Source organism: Buteo buteo, chromosome 5 (assembly GCF_964188355.1).
Source record: "Buteo buteo chromosome 5, bButBut1.hap1.1, whole genome shotgun sequence".
Lineage (NCBI taxonomy): Eukaryota > Metazoa > Chordata > Aves > Accipitriformes > Accipitridae > Buteo > Buteo buteo.
The window spans coordinates 9,005,073-9,025,983 of record NC_134175.1 but is presented as its reverse complement, the minus strand read 5'-3'; the positions used below and the strand labels follow the sequence as shown (position 1 = coordinate 9,025,983).

General features: G+C 53.3%; 1 protein-coding gene across 1 annotated transcript; it reads right to left on the bottom strand.

Annotated features, from left to right (window-relative positions):
- Window positions 1-1,476: 1,476 nt before the first annotated feature.
- On the bottom strand, window positions 1,477-15,068 carry SLC2A1 (solute carrier family 2 member 1). Its single transcript, XM_075027674.1, has 10 exons — window positions 14,937-15,068; window positions 9,947-10,039; window positions 5,801-5,961; window positions 5,388-5,628; window positions 4,853-5,015; window positions 4,585-4,772; window positions 4,366-4,470; window positions 4,163-4,264; window positions 3,634-3,837; window positions 1,477-3,273 (listed from the first exon to the last, which is right to left on the bottom strand). The coding sequence occupies exons 1-10, from the start codon at window positions 14,952-14,954 to the stop codon at window positions 3,076-3,078; spliced, it is 1,473 nt and encodes a 490-aa protein (XP_074883775.1). The 5' UTR covers window positions 14,955-15,068; the 3' UTR covers window positions 1,477-3,075.
- Between the last annotated feature and the right edge of the window lie 5,843 nt (window positions 15,069-20,911).

Below are 20,911 nucleotides of genomic sequence, written 5' to 3'. Positions count from 1 at the left end.
GCTGCTGGTAAAGGGAAAGCCTCCGCTTCAGCTGATGTTCCATTGCAGGGGGTGGGATAGCGCTGGTGGGGGGTGGACAAGGGGCCCCATGGCAGACAGGCTTGGGGGACGGGTGGGAGACCTCCCCGTACTGCAAGGGGAGATGCTGGCAGACATGTCCACCCTCATTGGGTCTCTCCATGGCTGGAATGACCACCTTCCTGGGATGGGGGATGCTGGGAGCCGGGGCGGGGGGGACTGCGCCTGCTGGCACAGTGCCTTGGGGCACGGAGGATTTGGGTCACCGTGGGGATTTGGAGCTGCAGGGTCGATCGTGGCGGTAATCCCTCGGGATGCTCCTCAGCCAGGCTTGAGCCTGTGTGATGTGCCAGGCCGGCGGCTTGGTGTCACTGCTCTTGGCTGTTTAGTGCCATAAAAGATGGCGTCAAAATTAACTTTACATAGGGCTGAGCATCTCCGGGAGCGGGGCTTGGTGAGAGCTGGGAGTGGAAACGTTAGCCTGGGCAATGAGAAGAGCCCTGAGCAAATAAAGAACATTTTTGGGAGCTTTAGAAAGATTTTTACAAGAGCTATTTCCTATGACACGACACGCTGCAACAGCCGTTTCCAGCGCCTGCCCTTCAGGGCAAAGAGACGTTTCAATAAATAGAAAAAAGCCTGAAGTGACCAAGATCAGCGTTTCTTTGCCCGAAAGTGTTCAGACTTGCAGCTCTTGGCACCTCGTCAGTTCAAGGAGAAAGAAAATCCGCCAAGAAGCAGCAACCTCCCTCCCTGCCTTGCTCTGGTGCTGGCAGCAAGAGGCAGGAGCTCCCTCCCAAAGCAGACGATCTTCACAGCCCCACGGGCAGAGCCAGGTGTGGCGGGCAGGTTTGGGGTCCGGTGAGGGGACAGAGGAGGTCAAGGCTCCAGCCTTGCACCAGCTCCAGGGCGGTGGGTCCGAGGTGGGGCTGCTCAGGGCAATTAAAACCCAGTCCTACACCCCGGGGGCGGGTGGTTTACAACCAGAAGTTGTTCCCATGGAGGGAAACCTTGGCAGGGACACGTGCTCGCCAGCCAAGCCAGGGAGACCCACCGAGCTGCACTTGTGTGCTGCCTGTTCGGCCACGTCTTGCTCCATGGACGGCTCCAGTCGGGAGCAAGGAGTTACAGAGGGAGTGGGGCTGCTCCCATCCCAGCAAACCCCAAATTTAGGAAACCTTGTGTGAGCCATATCCACCCAAAAACAGGGCTCTGAACCAGCTGCCAAGGCGGAGGGGAGTGAATTTCCCATTGCAGCTTTCGCTCTTCCCAGCCCTGCCGGGGAGTTAAAAGGGAGTCGGGTTTAAACACGAACGCAGCTGGGAGGATGAGGAGGACGCGGTGACAGAGGAAGGCTGCAATGCTCCATCCCAGGACCAAGCACATCCCCCCCACCCTGCCCTCAAAATGAAGGGGAAAGCCTGGCGAAGCCAAAATAAAGGCACAGGACACGGCCGGCCAGGTCGCTGCATCCATTCTCATTTATTGCGAGCACACCACCACCGCACACCTTCCTCTTGGCACTTAGTTGTCTGTAGTTGTTTTAAAAAAACAAAACAAAAAAAAAAAAACCCACCACACACACGTTCCTCAGGCGCCATGCTGCGCAGAGACGCGACAAGTTTATCACAGGGTATTTTTTTATATATATATATATATATACTTTTTTCCCCCACCTTTATTTTTTTGCAAGTGTGGTCACTCCCAAAAGAGAGAAATAAATTAAAAAAAAGTACTATTTAAAAAAACCTGCCTGTGGCTTTGGGAATGTGCCAGTAGCTCCCCCAGCAGCTGCCCAGGGGAGAGGGGAGGCTTTATTTATTTTCCTTTTTCCTTTCTTTTCACTTTTGTTTGAAACGGACAGTATTTCTCTTCTTTTTTTTTTTTTCTTTTCTTCTTTAATATACTACAGCCTGGAATTCAGTGCAATAGATACAACTACAGTGCAGGTAATGAACTATACAAAAGTCATCCTAACCATGTACAAGCTTTATCTTAGTCGCTATAGAAACTATACCTTTGCGTCTGTACCTTTTTGTATACATTATACAGTGTGAATATACTCCGAGAATATTTACAGTACTTTGCTTGTCAAATCAGAAACGCTATAACTTAAATGTCTACTATTAACAACCATTGAACAAAAATATATATAATATAAATATCTTCCAGTCTATACACAGAGCAGGAAATGGATGTATCCGCGTGATGGTGGATTTTGGTGAGTCTGGGATTTGGGGCAGGGGGTAGCGATGGAGAGGGGGGGTGTTGCTGTAGGGTGTGGCTGCCGGCGCTTCACCGTCAGGCAAATATTGCCGAGATTAAACCAAAAAAAAAAAGAGTGAGAGAGAGACACCCCCTCTCTCCTTGTCCCCTCCCAGCTGAAATTCGGGCAAAGGGAGACGAAAAGCCGCTGGCGGAGACGACACTCCGCAACCGGCGACAGGCCATCGACCTCTCCAGCCGCTCGGGTCCAGACCGCTCCATCCTCAGCGCTCCCCCTGCGCGGGGAAACCGCCCGCCCACGAACCCACCGGGGGCTTCAAATCAAATTCAACTGTTTCCAAAAATAACTCGTTGGGTTTGGTTTTTTTTCCTTTTAAAAAAATCGTTGGTCAATTTGATTTTTCTATGATTAGAACATTAAAAAAAAAAACTTCCTTTAAAAGTTTTCCTTTAAAAACTTCCGCTACGTGATTTCTCATTAAATAACCTATCGCGTCATTAAAAAAAGGGAGCCGCCCTCCCACTGGCGGAGGCTGCACGGTTGATTTTTAAACCATCTATTGGCTTTGAAATCCTGGACGCGAAACCAGCTAATAAAATAATAATAAAAAAAATCGTTTCTAGCAAAAAAAAAATAAAATAAAATAAAAATAATAAAATAGGTCAGTCTGTCCCCGATAAACCAGTGGGGGAGTCTGGAAAAGGGGTGTATGCACAAGAGCCGGACCCCCTGCTCCCTCCTTCCTGGTTTCTGTACAAAGCGTTTTTAAAAAATTCCACCCCAGCGAACTCAGGAGAGAAGGTGGGCGGCCGGGAGGAGCCGCGGGCAGGTTACACCTGGGAGTCGGCACCCAAGCTGTGAAACTCATCCGGGGTTTTGTCGCTCTGGCTCGCTCCCCCCTGACGGAAACCAGAGGCGATTTCGTCGAAGGTCCGACCCTTCGTCTCTGGCACCTTGAAGTAGGTGAAGATGAAGAAGAGGACTAGCAGCACTGTGAAGATGATGAAGACGTAGGAGCCGCAGAGTTGCTGGGAAGGAGAGAGGAGAAAGGGGTAAGCGTGCGGATAGAGACACTGCTCCATCACCGCGGCCCCGAGTGGAGCAACAGACCGAGGCTGAAGGACCATCCAGCGACCGTCCGGCCCGTACCTGCTGCCACGGCCCAAGGCCTGGGTCTTCCTTCCCTTTCAGAGTATCTCCAGTCGGAAGGGACCCACCAGGATCATTGAGTCTGACTCCCCGCTCCCTCCCGAGATCCTGGCCCCATCCCTCTTCCCTAGAAGCCAGTCCAGGCTTCGGGGCTCCAGAGAAGGCGCAAACCCGACGGGTGCAAGGCGAGGCTCGTGCCCCCAACCCGGTCCCCACCGCCAGCATTGGGAGAGGATTACCGCGATGTACTGGAAGCCCATGCCCACGATGAAGTTCGAGGTCCAGTTGGACAGCCCTGCCACAGCGAAGGCAGCGGGACGAGGGCCTTGGCTGAACAGTTCCGCCACAATAAACCAAGGGATGGGGCCTGGACCGATCTCAAAGAAGGCGACAAACCCGAAGATGGCCACAATGCTGAGGTAGGACATCCAGGGCATTTGGTCCTAGTCCAAGGGAGAGAGAGAAGGTCGGTTTGGTGAAGGCGGACGAAGCATCTGGCCACCCCAGATGATAAGACTCAGACACGCATGGTGCTGGTGCGGTGCCAGCACGTGTGGTGCTGGCTTCACAAAACATGAAGTTTCTCCAGACTGGAGACTGGATTTCTGGGACCTCGAAACAGGCAGCGGGGACCACTCAGCCATCACTTCCAGGAGGACAAGTCCTTCCTCCTCCCCAGCCAGACCTCCTCCTCCAAGCCACCACAGCAAGGGGCAGCGTGCAGGATCTCGTCCCAGCCCGCCCGTCCCCTCAACGCCCATCACTCACCAGCAGCGTCAGGGCAATGGTCATGAGCACTGCACACCCTGCCATCCCCGCCAGGCCGATGAGGTGGAGGGTCCTGCGTCCAGCTCGTTCCACCACGAAGAGCTGTTGGATGGAGACACGCGTCCATCAGCACCTCCCCAGCCTGGAGGAAACCCCCCTTCTCTCCACCTTCCCCAGTGAGAGCTTGGTGGGCCAAAACTCACCGAAACGACTGTGAAAGCCGTATTCACCACGCCAGAGCCAATGGTGGCGTAGACGGGCTGCTCCACACCTGACTTCTCGAAGATGCTGGTGGAGTAGTAGAAGACCTACAAAGGGCAGGGATGTGGCGTGAGGAAAGGAGTCAGGTCGTGGAGCCAGCATGACCCAAGTTCTGGGTGAAACAAGCTGACCCACGGCATCCAGGTCCCGCCAGCACTCACTGCATTGATCCCTGAGAGCTGCTGGGACAGCTGCAGGACGATGGCAATGAGAATGGGCTGGCGATACATGGGGGAACGGAAGAGCTCCATTATGGTGACCTTCTTCTCCCTCATCATTTGCCGGCTCTCCTCCTTCATCTCCTGGAGGTCACTGCTGACGTCCGTCGTGCCCCGCAGCTTCTTGAGGACTACAGGGAAGAGGTGGAGTCAGGAGCAGCTGAGGACCATCCTGTGTGGTGGGACAAGCTTGGGGACAGAGATCACTCACCACTCTTGGCTTTGTTCTCCTCGTTGCGGTTGATGAGGAGGAAGCGGGGGCTCTCGGGGGCAAAGGGCAGGATGATGCACTGCAGCAGGGCAGGGACGAAGATGAACCCCAGGAGCAGCGGCCAGAGTGAGTCGTTTCCCATGATCAAGTCCAAACCGAACACCTGCAGACAAGAGGGGTTGGGCCATCCTTTCCCAGCTCAAGCTGGACCCAACTCTGCTGCTCACGGGTGCACTACAGGCTTGGACACCCATCGGAGGGACGTGGAGAGCTGTGCTGCTTCCAGGTGGGCAACAGACGTCCTGTCATGACGCCACCCATCCCAAAGCTTAAGATCTCATGGCATTCCTGCTCCTGCTGAGCTCCAGGTCCATCCCTCCAGCCCCAGCTCCATCTGAAGGGCCATGCAGATCCACAGCACAGGCAATGCTCTGCGCTGCTGCACTAAACCCCATCCCCTGCAGACCCTGATGAACATCAGTATCAAAGATGGAGGAACGCCCCTCCCACCCTGAGCCAGTTCTCCAGCACTTACTTGCGCGATGAGGATGCCCAAGACGATGCCAAGCTGGTGGAAGGTCCCCAACGCGCCCCGGAGTGCAGTGGGCGACACCTCGCCCACATACATGGGCACGAAACCGGTGGTGAGGCCGGAGTAGAGGCCGATGATGAAGCGACCGAGGATGAGCATCTCGAAGGAGAGAGCCATCTTGGAGAAGCCCATGAGGACAGCAGACACAAAGGCGAGAATGTTGGACATCAGCATGGAGTTGCGCCTGGGGAGGAAAGGGAGGAGGGTGAGGAGGACCACGGGTGCCAGAGAGGCTGAAGGAGTGTCAAGAGAAGCCGAACACCACCTCTGGGCAGGAAGGAGGTGTCCCTGGGATGCTGGGGTGGGGAGAGGCTGCACAACCCCCTGCATTGAGGTCCACCACGCTCGGTGCTCACCGTCCGAAGCGATTGACAAAGAGCCCCACGGAAAAGGATCCAATCATGCCTCCAACAGAGAAGATGGCGACGGAGAGGGACCAGAGTGTGGTGAGGGTGGCAGGGCTGATGGGCTCCTCATATCGGTACAGCCAGGTACGGTTGTAGAAGTCCTCAATCACCTGCAAAAGAGCGGAGAGAAATGAAGCCACAGGTTAAAACCACCCCCATTTCATCTGTGCCACCAGTGTTATGAATTGCCCGGCCTCAGCCCAGCTACCTACAGACCCTTGGCCGGTGAGTGCGGCTCACAAGACAATGCATCACTGAGCCGGGAGCCGCCCAGCCAGTGGCTCGGCTCCAACCCAAGGGAGGAAACCTGATGGGATGCGCAGGGGAAATGCAGCCAGACGGGTTCTCGTCTCGCCCTGCCGAGAGAGGCTCGGCATTGCCAAAATAACTCTTTCGCCTCGCCAGGCGGCCACAGGGAGGTCACACTCCTCCCTGGGGCACGGGAGACAGGGAGGGATACTTCCATCACCGGAGGAGAAGCAACACGGCGGGGGGAGATGGCAGAGATGCTGGAGGAAGGTGAAGAAGACAGCAGGGTCATCTGGGCAGCTGGAGGTGGACAAGATCAATTCCCATCCCCCTGGACGCTCCCTTGAATTTAATTTCTAGGTTTTTTTCCGCAATACTTCCACAACGCCATACTTCTGCTATAATTCTGTAATACTGCAATGCTTCTGCTATGCTAACATCCAAGACAGGTGCTTGTTTTTAATTACCATCTTTGCAGAACACCCTTTTTATTTTTTATTTTTTTTAATGTATTTTTAAAGCCAGCCCACTGCTGAAAGCTTCAAGTAAGTTATTTAAGGGTCACCCATACCCAAAACAAAAAAGCAAAGGGCTCGATAACATGCCCGACCAACCCTGGCTGGAAGGAGCGGAGATTTCATGCAAGCAGGGGAAGCTGCTGCTGGACATCAAGTGGCTCAAAGACCTCCCTACTTCAAAGGGTTTTGCATACATGCAGCTCCCGATTATGCGTTCACACAATGCCGCTTCGTTTTCTAGTTTTCCCATCGCTTCAAGCACAAATGAGAGCCCCTGGCAGAGGCAGCGCAAGAAATACAGCCTGTGCTTCACTATAAATTTCAATAACGTGATTTTTTTTTTAAAGTTGTTCCTTTTACAAAGCCCCTAAACCATTAGGATTTCAATATTTAAGTGATTTCATTTGCCTCCCGCTTCACCTGGAAGTTTTGACACCTTGGGGGCTTTTTCCCCTTATCCTAACATCACCAAAATAAATAATTGATATTGTTATTTGGAGAACCCAGGACTAGCTCAGGCTCTCGGTGGGGGTACGCAGGTCTCTGCAGACACTCCACCAAACCTTGCGGTGCTCTAGATTCCTCCCCACTTTCCTGAAAGCCTCCATCTCTCTCCCCCTGAAGCAGAAAAAAATTAATCCAAGCAACAGCAGATGCCCCAGTGCTGGCTGAGCTACGCTGGGCTGTGCTTTGGTTTATTAAGAAATAACACCCAAATACCCCCCCTCCCAGCCCCCTTTCCTCCTACAAAAAAAAATGGATGGAAAAACCCACCATGAGCCCATTGTTGGGAGAAGAGGAGATGAAAAATTATGAGTTTAAAGTGAGAAGCGTGAAAAAAATTAATTGCATTTCCCAAAAGTTGGGCTTTTTTCCTCCCTCCCTTGCCCTCATTTCATTTCAGCTGAGTGCTTCTTACCAGCCCTCACCCAGTTTCAGGCTGTCCCCTCCACACATCACGTCTGCAAACACCCCACAAACACCAAGCCGCTGTTTCAGCAGTGGGCAGGACTATATTAAGAGGACCACAAAACCGGCGCTCAGCCCTCCGCCTGAGAAAGAAGCCTTTCTGCAAGGCTGCCGGCCATGGGGAGCTGCTGCCAGCAAACACTGCTGCGCTTGCACTGCTGAAGCCAGGGAAGTGATGCACCCCAGTCCTGCACGCCCATCCATACCCATCCCAATTCTGTGCCCCGATGCATCCCAATGTATCCCCATCCTGCACCTTGATGCATCCCAACCCCAATCTCAATCCTTTACCCCAGTGCACTCCCATGCATCCCCATCCTGCACTCTGATGCACCCCAATCCTGCACCCCAATGCACCCCAATCCCAATCCTTTGCCCCAATGCAGCCCAATGCATCCCCATCCAGCACCCCGATACATCCCAATCCTGTGCCCCGATGTATCCTGATGTATCCCCATCCTGCACCCTGATCCATCCCAATCCCAGTCCTTTGCCCCGATGCATGCCCATCCTGCACCCCAATGCATCCTCATCATGTATCCCAACTTCCATCCTGTGCCACAATTTATCCCCATCCTGCACCCCACTTTATCCCAAAGCATCCTCATCCTGCACCCCAACGCATCCCCATCCCAATCCTGCACACCAGTGCGTCCCCATCCTTAAAGGTGGGATCAAGCCCTGTGCCCAGAGCATCCTGCTACCCAGGACAACACTCATCCTGCCTCCCCTCGTGCTCCTGATACAAAGCACCCCAAATCCTTTCCTCCCTCAGTTCTGCACCCCAAACACAACGTTACTTACTGGGTGACTTGCCCCTAAAATACACAGCCCATCCCTGGCCTGAGCCCCAAGGGTTTAATCCTAAAACGCATAGGGGAAACTGAGGCAACACCCATCAGGGTGGGATCTAGCTTTCCTGGGGGGTTCTGTAGGAACTGGAGCTCAATCCCAAGGGAAGACCCCAGCTCAGGTGTGATCCCCACCCATGTCACCCCGAGCAGCGTCTCCTGGGTCGGGAGAGGATGGAGAAAAGTCCTTCAGCTGCAGGGAAACGACGCGCGTCCTCGGGATGCGGGGGCCGGGCTCTGACACAAGGTGGTAATTACAGAGCGCTTGTTCCCCGCGGTGCCAGAGCTTGGGGAAAAACGAGGGCAGATGCCAGAAAGCAGCTCCTCAGCATGCTTCCAGGGATTTCCCAGCTCGCCGCCGTTTCAAATGCTGCTCCCGTTGCCCGTCTCCAGAGGAGGATCCTCGCCACGGGCCCAGCACGAACATAGCCAGCGCGAATCGGTCCAGGAGTTTTTAGCAGGGCGACACTTTTGGCAGACGGATGCATGCACCATGGCCATGGGCGCAAGCACCAAGGGTGCTGGGCAGGAGTCGCAGCCTCCACATGAAATTCTGCTTGGGCCACTCACCGTGATTAAATACAATTTAATGCAATACCTCAAATAAAGGCAATTTGCGTCTTTTTTGCTCTTTTCACACTGATGGGGTCTGGAAAATTTTTGTACAGGGTCTTCTCTCCCAGAATGAGTTTTTTTCAGCGCTTGAGGCGAGATTTTGCAGCCCGCTCGCTGGTAATGGTATTAATACTCTCGTGGCATGAATCCTGCCTTGGTGTTTTAAATTATTTGGGATGGTGCACCAGAGGCTGTGATGATGCTTGGGAACAGGCTCTGCTCTCACACAGCAGCAGCTGGACCCCACGTTGTCCTTCGACACCTTACCCTGGCGATTGAGCTTTACCCAGGGCACATTGCAAGCACCACATGGGATTTCTGAGCTAACATTTCCAAGCCTTTAACACCTCAAAAAACCACGTAATTTGGAGAAAGTCAAGTTTTTCAAGGCTCCCACGTACCTATCAGTCGCTGGAGGGTCCTGGCACTATGCTAGGGAAAGGAGCAAGCACCTCCTGCTCTCCATCCCCCTTCGCACGCAGCCTGCCCCAGCCAAGCCTCTGTCCTCCCAGGGATGTCCTGCCCCTGACGCTCCGGGATGCAAAGCTCCCATCGGAGCAGTCATTCTCCCTCTTCGAGATGACTCAGACCCTAATTAACTCCCAGACCTTCGCTAAAAGCCAAGGTTAAAAGTTACGCCGGTCCCACCGGGAGAGCATCCTGCACACGTTCCTGGGATTTTTCCCAGCAAAAACGCTAAGCGAGAAGGAAACTAATTCTCCTGGGAAGGTGGGAGCTAAGTAACTCCCTCACAAATCCCATTACAGGCAGTAAGCTGCCTAGCGGGATGTACTATTTTAGCCGGGCTGGCAATGGATGCCGGTTTGTTTTCGGGCACGGGGGAGGGGTGGGGTGGAATTTTGCTACAGCAAGGTTGCTCAGCGCACGCTCACCTTTTGCGGGGCGTTGATGACACCAGTGTTGTAGCCAAATTGCAAGGAACCCAGCACCGCTCCTCCCACGGCGAGCATCAGGCGAGCCGTCATCTGCAGGAAAAGGGGGAAGAAAACAAAAAAGAGGGGTTAAACTCAGGGTCCCAGCTATGCCCCCCTCCCATCAGAGAGGTCCCCCAGCGCTTCTCCCTGCGAAGCTGCAAGAGGAGGAGGGATGCTCTTAAGGTTGTGAGCACAAATATGCTGGATAAAAGAGAAAACTTGCTTTTTTTATGGCATCCACATGGGCTAAGGGAAAAAACAACTAAAAAACCACTGGTTTGGGCTTAAAAAAAAACAACAAAAACCCACGTTTGGGGACTCAAGGAATCTTTAGCCTCTGGAGTGGGGCAGGAGGTTTTATCTGGGCTCTCAGGATCCCCTCTGAGGGCTCCACATGACACCCAGGCAGCATGCCAGCGCAAGATGCTTTTGGGGACACTGCGGTGACGCCGCCGGCCGGTCGAGCATCGTCCCAGCATCAGCGCAAGGATGCCCCAGACACCCGCTATTAACAAAGTTTTTGCACTGGAGCCTAATTAACAGTCGCTAAGCAAAATCCTGGCTATTTGGCAAACCCTTTGCCCGCCTCCTCTTCCTCCCGCTTCAGCCAGAGCGACAATCGGAGCCTTGTTTGGGAACAGGGTCAGGGCAGGCCAGCGCTCAGGCCACCTTCGTTAACAGCCCAATTATCCCATGCAGGAGATTTTCCCGGCACTCAACTCCGAGAACCAGGATCCGACATTCCCAGTTAATCAGCTTTGGGAAGATCCACGTGAAATTTATAAGCCCCTTAATGTGGGGGGCTGGGCTCTCTCTAGTTATCCCGGGTACTGGTGAATCACCCCAACCCAGAGATGCTCCCCCAGCATCTCGGATTAACGTTCCCAAGGGATTGGTGCCAGTCAGACCCCACCTAAATGCAACCCCTAAATCAAGAGGGCTAATTGCAAAGCAGACTCAAAAAAAATAGATATTTTCTTATTTAAGAAGCAACTTCTTTGTCTTTTTTTAATAAATAATATAAACATAACTAAGTGCTGCTTGCTGACCTCGCCTCTCTGGCCAAGCCACCTCCCCCCTGCATTAAAGTTTGCAGGGAAAAAGCAACAGGGAATAAAGCCAGCCCCGTTAATGAAGCTCATTAATTAGGCTTGGCCCCAACGCAACTAATCAGGGAAGTTTTGGCACTTGGTTGTGTTCGGTGCTTCTGAATAAACCCACCCTGAGAAGAAAATGCCCCGCTTGGGAGGGCAAAAACAGGCTGGAAAGTTGCTGGCATCCCAGAAAAACAAGGTAAAAGCCTCCAAAAATTCCAAAATCCTAACTCCGACCTCATCCACCCGCCCATCACTCCACAAAACTGTGACGGGCTACACCAGGAGCGCTGAAAGCAACCTGTGCTAGAACAAATGTTGTCAAAAAAAAAAAAAAGGTTTATTTTTGGGTTTGGGGGGATTTTCTTTTTGTTTTGGGGTGTTACAGGGTTTGGGGCGATTTTTTTTCTTTGCTTTTTGGGGGCCATCCCTTTCTTTTTGGGGATTTTTACTTTTCACTGCTAAAGGCCGGCTCGCTCACCCCAGAAAGCCGACGGGCGAACCCCCATGTACAGTAAGCACCCCGGTGAGTCACGGCTGCACCGTGCCGCAGGGATGGGGATGCATCATACCGGCATGAACTTTGCTCCGGGAAGGTGGCAGGTAGCAACACCTCTTCGCTCCAACACCAGAACACCAGTCACCACCCCACAAAGGATTAAATAATGAAAGTTTTTTGCTAGAGGTTAAAACTGCAAAAGTAAAAGAAAAACTTAAATTTTTAACCTTTACCAAAAAACTCTTTATATTTCTATTAAAATCCAGCAGCTTGAAGAGGCAAAGGGACAGAGTTGGTAGAAAGGCTGCCGGCATTTTTGGAGGCTCTGCCCAGGCAGGGTCACTGTGAGTCAGCTCCTCCCGCTCGCTTTGGGCTTCCCGGTTCCAAACACGCTGCCCAGCCCGATCTGGGAGCCTTTCGGCTTCAACCTCGCCATTAAAGGAGAGGCTTAAGATGGAGAGTTAGGGGAGGAAAAAAAAAAATAAATTGATTTTTAAGGGCAGCCTTGCATGGGAAACTCCTGCAAAATCACAGACAGGGTTTGGTTTTGTGTTGGGTTTTTTTGGTTTTGGGGTTTTGGTTTTTTTTAACTGCTTGCAGAAAACAGCAGCTTTATTTGGAGTTTAGGAAAAAAACAAAACCACCATACCTCCCCTTCTTTCTTTTGTGCAATAAACTTACTTACTGCCTGGACATATCCAACACTTGTGGTTTGTTCCCTACTAACTCCTATACCTTATAGGAAGGTGAGCGCAGCACTTGTAATTTTAATACGTTCAGATTTTTTTATTTTTTTTTCTGCTTCCTTCATTGCTCGAACGCAGAAGGCTGGACATTTGGAGGAGACAGACCCATGGGGTGACAGCAGCCCCCCCAAACCTGCAACAGGCTGCCTTTGGCTTTAGAAGTAATTTTTTTTTTCCCTTTTTTTTTTTTTACCTCCGGCACGGAAGGATTTCAGGATGCTGCCTGCTTCATGGAACAAGGAAATTAATAATCCCTTTAAAAATAATAACAATAAAAAAGTGTCCCAGGAGTGAATTCCAGGAAAATGCACATTTAAAAAGAGCCCATAAAAATTAGCTAGGAGGCTTTAACAAGCATCCCGGAGGCTGACTGCAAGAGGTCCCATTCTGGGACAGATGCAGGGGGTGACTGCGGGGAGGGGGTGCAGCCTTGCAGCATCTTGCACACTTGCTTGCACACTTGTGCACACTCACCAGAGTGAAGATAACTGGACCCGGCCGTTGCCCGGGATAACACGGCTGCATGCTGGCTCCCAGCCCAGGAAAAACTTACGCACCCACTAAGGGCTGGGTAAAACCTGCTCCTAAAGCCACGGTATGTGCCACAGCGCCGGCATTTACCAATGGGGGGGGTTTGGTGCAGCCAAAGAAGAGAGGTAACACAGGCACCGTGGGGATCAGCCAAGATTTTGGGGGATTATCAGCATGGGAGAAAACTCATGGTGAGGGGAAGCGGAGTCAGAGCAGCATTATTTTTGATTATTATTTATTTATTTTCCTTAAAGGTCAGCTGGGGATGGCGACACGATCCTTCCGAGTTTTGTAACCACAAGAGCGTCTGCGACAAGCCCGGGAGACGTTTTTGCATGCAAAGAGCTGGAGCAGCCCAGCTCTGTGGGCAGAAAAGCATGTTCCGCTTTAATAATATTTAATATTAAATTTAAGGGCGGAGGGGTGAGCTTGTCTCCCAGCACCCCCAGCATCCCTACTGCCGGCTGCTTCAATAAGATCCCTTTTTTCCTTGCAAAATACACTGTGGATCTAAGCATTGCCCAGGAGAGCACAGCAAATTGTTCCTGCAATTAATTACCTTAAAAAACCCAAAACATTTCTAACCCAAATTTATCTAATGGAGTGGTTAGCAAGATGGAAAAGCAGAGGGAGCGCATCTCCAGCTCCATTTCGGTAGCTGGGAGTTAAGCCCGGCCGGCAGCGCATCAGATTTCTTCGTTACGAGAGCAAATTTCTTTTTAATTCCTTCCCCCATCGACGCGCTGCCGGTAGTCACGTTCCCGGCTCCCAGCCCCAAACCCACACCTTGTCCAAAAAAAAAAAAAACCAAACCAGTGCTGGGGTAGAGCCAGTTTTACATAAAAGCATAAAAAAATATATTATATATTTATAAATTTAAATTTATAAAAACCCTAGTATTCCCAGTGCTCCAAAGCTGGGGGGAAAAAACAAGGAGTTGTTTGCCGGGGAGAAAAATAAGAGGAGTCGTTCCTGTAACATCTTTAATTAGAATAAAATTATTATTTTTGTTTTTAATTATGCGTTGCCCAGTGCTTTGCACCGCCAGAGTCAATTTTTTATTATTTCCTTCCCCGGGAAAAAAAAAAGCCAAACACAAAAAAACCACACAAACAAAAAAACCCACCCTACATACTTGAATATGTCCCAAAACGCTCCCAGGAGGGAATATTTTGGGAGGCAGCATCCCCAGGCGAGGCCGGGACAAGCAAAACCCGGGGTCTAACGTTAACGACCCCACGGCAATTAACTCACCTTCCTCACTTAGGGCCTGATGTCGCATTGCTTTAAACCCACCTCTAATATTATAAGTCAGTTTATTTGAGGGGGGTTGTGGCACTGGGAGGACTCGGCTGCTGCCGACTGAGTTTATGTTATTTAACAACTCAGTTTGGGGGGGGGGAAGGGGGGGGTATAAACTGATGAGAATTGGGTCAAAACAGCGCAAAGAGCTCACGCCATGATGAGAGCCGGCCGTACCCCAGCATCGCCGGGGGGGTCCCGGGGTGTCCCCTCCAGCGTCACCCCGGCCCTGCACCCCTCAAAAGCAAACTCGGCACTTTTAGGGCCTTCTTGTCTCTTCCGCACCCCCAAAACGGGGCCAAAAGTGCTCTTTTTGGCTCTTTCCTTCGCATTTTCTCACCTCAGAAAGGTTGGGTTGTTCTCCCCCCCCCCCAAAAAAAAAACTCTTTCCCAGACGCACTACGAAGCGCTGGGGCTGCGGGGTGGGTTCTTTCGGAGCGTTTTCCCTCGTTTCCTGAGGTAAAAATTTTTCAGAAAAATGTTTGTTTTGCGTGGCGGCGTCCCGGCGCGGGCACCCACGCGTGTCGGCAGCGCTGTGTGGGCTTCCCCTCAGCGGCGCCGGACAGCTGGAGGAGGCCAAACACAGCCCGGTTACCTGCTCCCCCCCCGCCCCGACCCCCACTTCACCTCACCTCACCCGGATCGCCCGCGGACGATCGTTTCTTTCTCCGGTTGTGTAACGCGTGGGGGGAGCAGGGGGGGGGGGGGCGGAGGCGGGGAAGCGGACGGGGTGCGGGGGGGGGAAATGTCAGGTTTCCCAGTCGCGGCGTGCTCACCTTGCTGCCGGTCTCCATGGCGGCCCCGGGGTGGCGGCGGGGCGGCGGGGCTGGCGGCGGCGGCGGGCCGGGGCCGGGGGGGGGCGGCGGAGCGGCGCGCGGCGGAGCAGAGCGGTGGCGCGCGGCCGCGGCGGGGGCATTGAAGCGGCTTAAGAGAGCGGGCGAGCAGGGGCGCGCGACGGCGCGGGGCGGCGGCGCCCATTGGGCGGCGCGGGGGAGGGGGCGGGGCCAGGCGGGAGGGAGAGAGGGAGGGAGGGGAGGGAAGAGGGGGGAGGGGGGCGGAGGGGCGGGGGAGGGGGCGGGGCGCCGAGGGGCGTGCGCGGGGGTGTGGGGGGGGCGCGCGGGGGGCGGGAAAGGTGGGGGGCGGGCGGGGAGCGCGTGTGGGTCTGCACGCGGGCGCGGGGCGGAGGAGGGGGGGTGCACGTGCCTGGGGGGGGAGTGGGGCACGTGCGTGAGCGTGCAAGCGCGGGCGGGCCCGCGTGTGCGCGCGTGTGAGCGTGCAAGTGCGCGTGCACTCGCGGGCGCGCTTGTGAGCGGGCAAGCGGGGCGGGGGGGTGCGCATCGGCGTGCAAGCGTGCGTGTGCCTGTGTTTGCACACGGGTGAGCGTGCAAGCGCGGGGGTGTACGCCTGTGGGTGCGCGCGCGTGTGAGCGTGCAAGTGTGCGCGCACGCGAGCGTGCAGTTGCGCACGCCTGTGTGTGCACACGGGTGACCGTGCAAGTGTCCGCTCATGTGAGTGTGCAAGCGCGCACGCGCCTGTGGGTGCGCACGCGTGAGCGTGCCAGTGTGTGCGCATATGAGTGTGCAAGTGTGGGGGCGTACGCCTGTGGGTGTGCGCACGTCTGACTGTGCGAGTCCGTGTGCACACGAGTGCGCAAGCGTGTGCGTGCCTGTACGTGTGTGCGCCTCGGTGCGTGCATGTGAGTGTGCAAGTGTGTGTTCTTGTATGTTTGTGTGTGTCCTCGTGTGTGTGTGTGCCTGTACGCGCATGTGCGCTTGTGCAAGCCCTTCGCTGCAAGCCCCGGTGAGCTGTGTACGTGCACGCACCTGTGTGTCTTTCTGTGCACACGCACGCACACCTGTGTGTCCGCACCTGTACGCGTGTGCGTGTGTGCAATGCATCGGGGTGCGCGTGCATCTGTGCAGACGAACGCATCCGTGCACGCGTGTGCTTGCCTGTGCATCCTCGCCTATCCACAGCCGCGCGTGCCTCCGTGCGTGTGCGTGTGTGTGCATGTGCGCACACACGTGCGCAAAACCCCGTGGCTGGTGCAAAACCCTGCAAGTGGTGCAATACCCCGGGCCCCGTGCAACACCCTGCTCCTGGTGCAAACCCCCCTGGCCGGTGCGACACCTCGTATACGGTGCAAAACCCTGCACCTGGTGCAACACCCTGTGGCCTGTGCGATACCCTGCACGTGGTGTAAAAACCCTGCGCCTGGTGCAAAACCCCACGTGCGGTGCAAAACCCCGCGGGCGGTGCAAAACCCTGCACCTGGTGCAATACCCTGTGGCCTGTGCGATACCCTGCGCTTGGTGCAAAAACCTGCATCTGATGCAAAACCCCAGATGCGCTGCAAACCCCTGCAGCCGGTGCAAAACCCTGGGCCCAGCGCAATACCCTGCAGCCTGTGCAATACCCTGCATGTGGTACAAAAACCTGCACCTGATGCAAAACCCCACACCGGGTGCAATACCCAGCGGCCTGCGCAATATCCCGCACGCGGTGCAAAAAACCCTGCACCTGGTGCAAAACCTCACGTGCGGCGCAAAACCCCACAGCCAGTGCAAAACCCCACGGCCTGTGCAAAACCCTGGACCCGGTGCAAAACCCTGGACCCGGTGCAAAACCCTGGCCCCAGTGCAAAAACCTGCACCTGATGCAAAACCCCGGACCCGGTGCAAAACCCTGGCCCCGGTGCAAAAACCTGCACCTGACGCAAAACCCCGGCCCCGGTGCAAAAACCTGCACCTGACGCAAAACCCTGCACGCGGTGCAAAACCCCGGGCCGGCTGCAAAACCCTGCACCCGCTGCAACCCCTGCCGGGCTGGCATGGGAGCAAGCCGAGCAGCCTTTCTCCCCCTTTTCCAGGGTGCAACGAATTTTTGGGGTGCGCGCAGCCGAAAATCCGGAGGGAAAACCAGCCGGGCAGGGGTTTCTGGGGTGGATGTGCCGGCGTGCACGTCCGCCAGCTCCTCCCATGCCGGCGTCCCACCGCCACGCCACAAAAGGTGCTGCTGGGGGTCCCACGCGGGGATGAGCCTGCAGCTCTTTGTCCCCCCTCGGGCCCCCAAATTTCCCCCTTTCCCCTCCGCAACCCGGTCGAAAAATCAGTCAAAATCCTTCGAATCATAAAAAAAGCGTTCAGGAAATTCGAGTCCTCGCATTGTTTTTCTTCCGAAGAAAATGCAAAAAAAAAAAAAAAAAAAAGGCCCCCCAAAAAGCAAAACAAAGGCAAAAGAAAATTGCAGAGAAATTGCAAAAATTGCAAAAAAAAAAATGCCCCAAAATGCAAAAATCAGGCAAAAAATGCAAAAATAAAAAGCGGCAAAACAGGCAAAAACGATGCGAAGAAATCATGCCAAAAAGTTGAAAAATGCAAAAATAACGCAAAAATAACGCAAAAAACTGCAAAACATGCAAAAATGATGCAGAAAAACTTGCAAAAAAAAGCAACAAAGTTGGAAAACACAAAAATAATATCCCCCAAAATTGGGGGGGGGAGCGCAAATGTAATGTGAAAACAATGCAAAAAGCAGAAACTGGGCAAAAATGCCCAAAAAATCCAAGCCGGCGATTCATTTCCCCTTCCTAAACAAAATTATGCAAAATTTTGCCCCAAATTTGGCCATTTTTGGTGAATCCTCGCCTCTAAACTCCAATAAATATAAATTTTAGCAATCCCAAGGGATTTTTTTTTTTCCCCCCCATTTTTTCGCTCATCCCAAATAGGATGGGGGGGGTGGTGGTGGTGGTGGTGGTGGTAGATTTTTTTGCTGATTCAGCATTTGGGGCGGGAGGGGGGGGGTGGTGTAACTCCCCCAACCCCAAAGTGCTGGGAGTCGGTCGGTCGGGAATGCTGACGGAAGGGAAAAGGGCCGGAGGAGGGATAATCCCCGGCGGTGCCGATGAGCCGGACAGGGATTTAGGGGAGATTTGGTCAGTGCCGGCCCTTTGAACGGGGGAAAAAGGGTTAAAATAATATCCTGGGGGAATCGAGGGGGAGCGGGGAGCGGGGGGGGCATGGGAATGAGGGAAGAAAAGGGAAAATTGGGATTTTTTTTTTTTGAAGGGTCAAAGGGCGGCGGGGGGGAGGCTGGAGGCCACAGGGATGGGCTCAGGGAGTCGGGTTGAGTCAAGGCCAGAGGCCACGGGGATGGGCTTGGCCTCGCCATCCTCACCCTCTTCCCCTCTGACTCACACACACACCCCCACACCCCCACACACCCCCACGCCTCCCCACGCCACGCACCCGCCGGGAGTTCTGCCGAAAAACGTAACTCCTGGCAAACACGGAAACCCGGTCACTGTCCTATCCCTTCCCTGTGCCACATCACGTTGTCGCAGAACGAGGTCGTTACCTCCCGGCCTCTCCCATCCCTGCCCGTGTCCCCAGCCGTGGGGACACTGGGGACGTGGGTGTCCCCGTGACACGCAAGGCTTTGGGGGGAGGGGGGCAGCAGTTTGGGCAGCGGGTCCTAATTTTTTCGGCAAAGTCCAGGCTGGGAGAGCCTTTTTGGGGACAGTTTTTGGGTAATCGGCATCACCGGGTGGCACAAAGGCGGGAAATTGGCTTGTCTGGAAGTCAATAACACTGGCGTCTCAGCGACCAAAAATCTTGGAATATCCCTAAAAAATTTGGGGAAAACTTCTGCACTCGAACTTTGACGCCGAGCATCCTTGGGTCGGAGTTAATCCACTTCGGGGGGGAGATTTATTTTAATATTTCTAACGTCCTTCAATGCGTTTGAGCCTTGAGGAGCTTTAAAATAAGTCCCTGAGCCAAAAGGGTGTTTTTTTCCTTTTAAAATCCAGGCAAAAAATGCCCAAATATGGAATTTCCAGAGATCCACCATCCCAATTTCTCCCCATCCCCAATAAATCACGGGAAAAAAAACAACCCTAACCCACCGGACCTTGTAATTCCTATTGCTGCTTGCACAACAGCCCTGGCCCCGAACAGCTGGAAGCAGCTGTCAACATCTGGCTGGCACCGCACCCCAGTGACCCCATTGGTACAGCGGTGTTCGGCAAATTGGGTCAAGCGGCGGCGATTTTGCTGGCGCGAGGCTCTTTGAAGGTGCAGGTTGTCGACGGGATGGGTTTTGGAAGCGGCCGAAGCTGGAAGACATCAGCCCGGGTGATGAAATTGGGGGCAAAGTCCATAAGGAAATCGGGATTTGTAATAAAATTGGGTTGGGCAATGCCGGTACAACCTTCTGCGGGAATTTCAGCCCTGAAATGTCTTCGGTTGACTTTTCCAGAGGGATTTTGCGTTGCTTCCGGAGGGAGTTTTTTGATTCCATCCTTATCCAAGGGGATGGTCCTGCTGCACCCTGGCACCACGTGGTCCAGCCCGAGGGATGCAGCGGAGCATCAGCCCCGTCACCCCAACCTGGGAGACATCCGAGCTCTTTACCATCCATAGGGTTTGGATTTAACAGCGGGATCCTCTTGGATTTCACTTTTTGTCTTTAAACCAGGACTAGTTAAACCCCTCTCCTTGTTAAGCGGGGATTAAAGTGCATTAAACCCTCCGCTCCTTGGGTTACAGACAGATACTCTGCAGCCAAGAAAGCAATAGTGCAGAACCCAATAAAAGCAATTATTGTCATTTAATTTATCTCAAACCATAAACAGTGAGCCTCGTTTAAAGTTTTCCAGGCTGGGCAGCCACTTTCTAGTCCTAAACTGCACTGGGTTTGGTAGCTTTTCACCCTCTAAAGATGGAAAGGATTGGAAAATAAAGGAAATTTCTGGTTTATCCATTAATGGGGAAAAATGATCCCCTCGTCCCAAGCCTTGCAAAAGTTGATTTTGCATTTCAGCCCTTAGTTTGCATTTTTAGGGCAACCCGACATGCGTGGAAACATGGGGAGAAAAGAGGCCGTGGCTAAAAATAACCGGGTGAGTCATGCCACGGTGCTGGGAGGTGTCGTGCCGACGGAGCCGAAAACCATGGGAAGAGGAGGGGGAAAAAAAAAATCCATTTTCCCTTCAGCTTCACATGTTCATGCAAGCAGATTCCTCTTCCTCCTCCAAGCAGAAAGAAAAAGGGGGAGATATATATATACACACACACATATATATATACACACACACATACATATATATATATATATAGACATATATGTGTGTATCGTGCTGCTTTTCCCTGCCCATAAAAACTCCTTGGACTTCACACAGCCCTCACACAGCCAAAATTGCAGAAAAAGGGGAATTTTTTACCCCTTTCCCATAACACTGAGATTAAATAATTCCCATTTGCTGGAGTTTTCTTCCCTTCGGGAGCTATTTCTGGAGCCAAAGAAGAGCGGCTGTTAACGATAATAATTAATCATTAATGATAAGAAGAGGATAACGACCGTTCCTGTGTCTTAATTTGCAGGGATGCTCCTTTTTGTTCAGTTTTTACTAACCCAGTTTGGGTTTTTTCATCCCGTTCCCATGGTGTGGGCAATGCTATGGGAGAATTTTGGGGGTTTGGGGGAGTTCAGCCACTGGGATTTTTCTCCACTTGGGGACAAAAAGGGTGGAATAAGGACATTTTTGCCTGCTCCGAGGCCGGGCGGCTGACGCGTCCCCAAGGCCACCGACCTCAGCTCAAGGTCGCCGCGATAAGGGATGTGCGAGCAAAACTGCTCGAAAACTCCTGCCGGCAAAGCCCCCTGCACCCCATCACCCTGCAAAAAAGCATCTTCTCCTCCCTGGCATCGCCATCCCAGAGGGAATCCACCCCAAACTGCTCCAGAT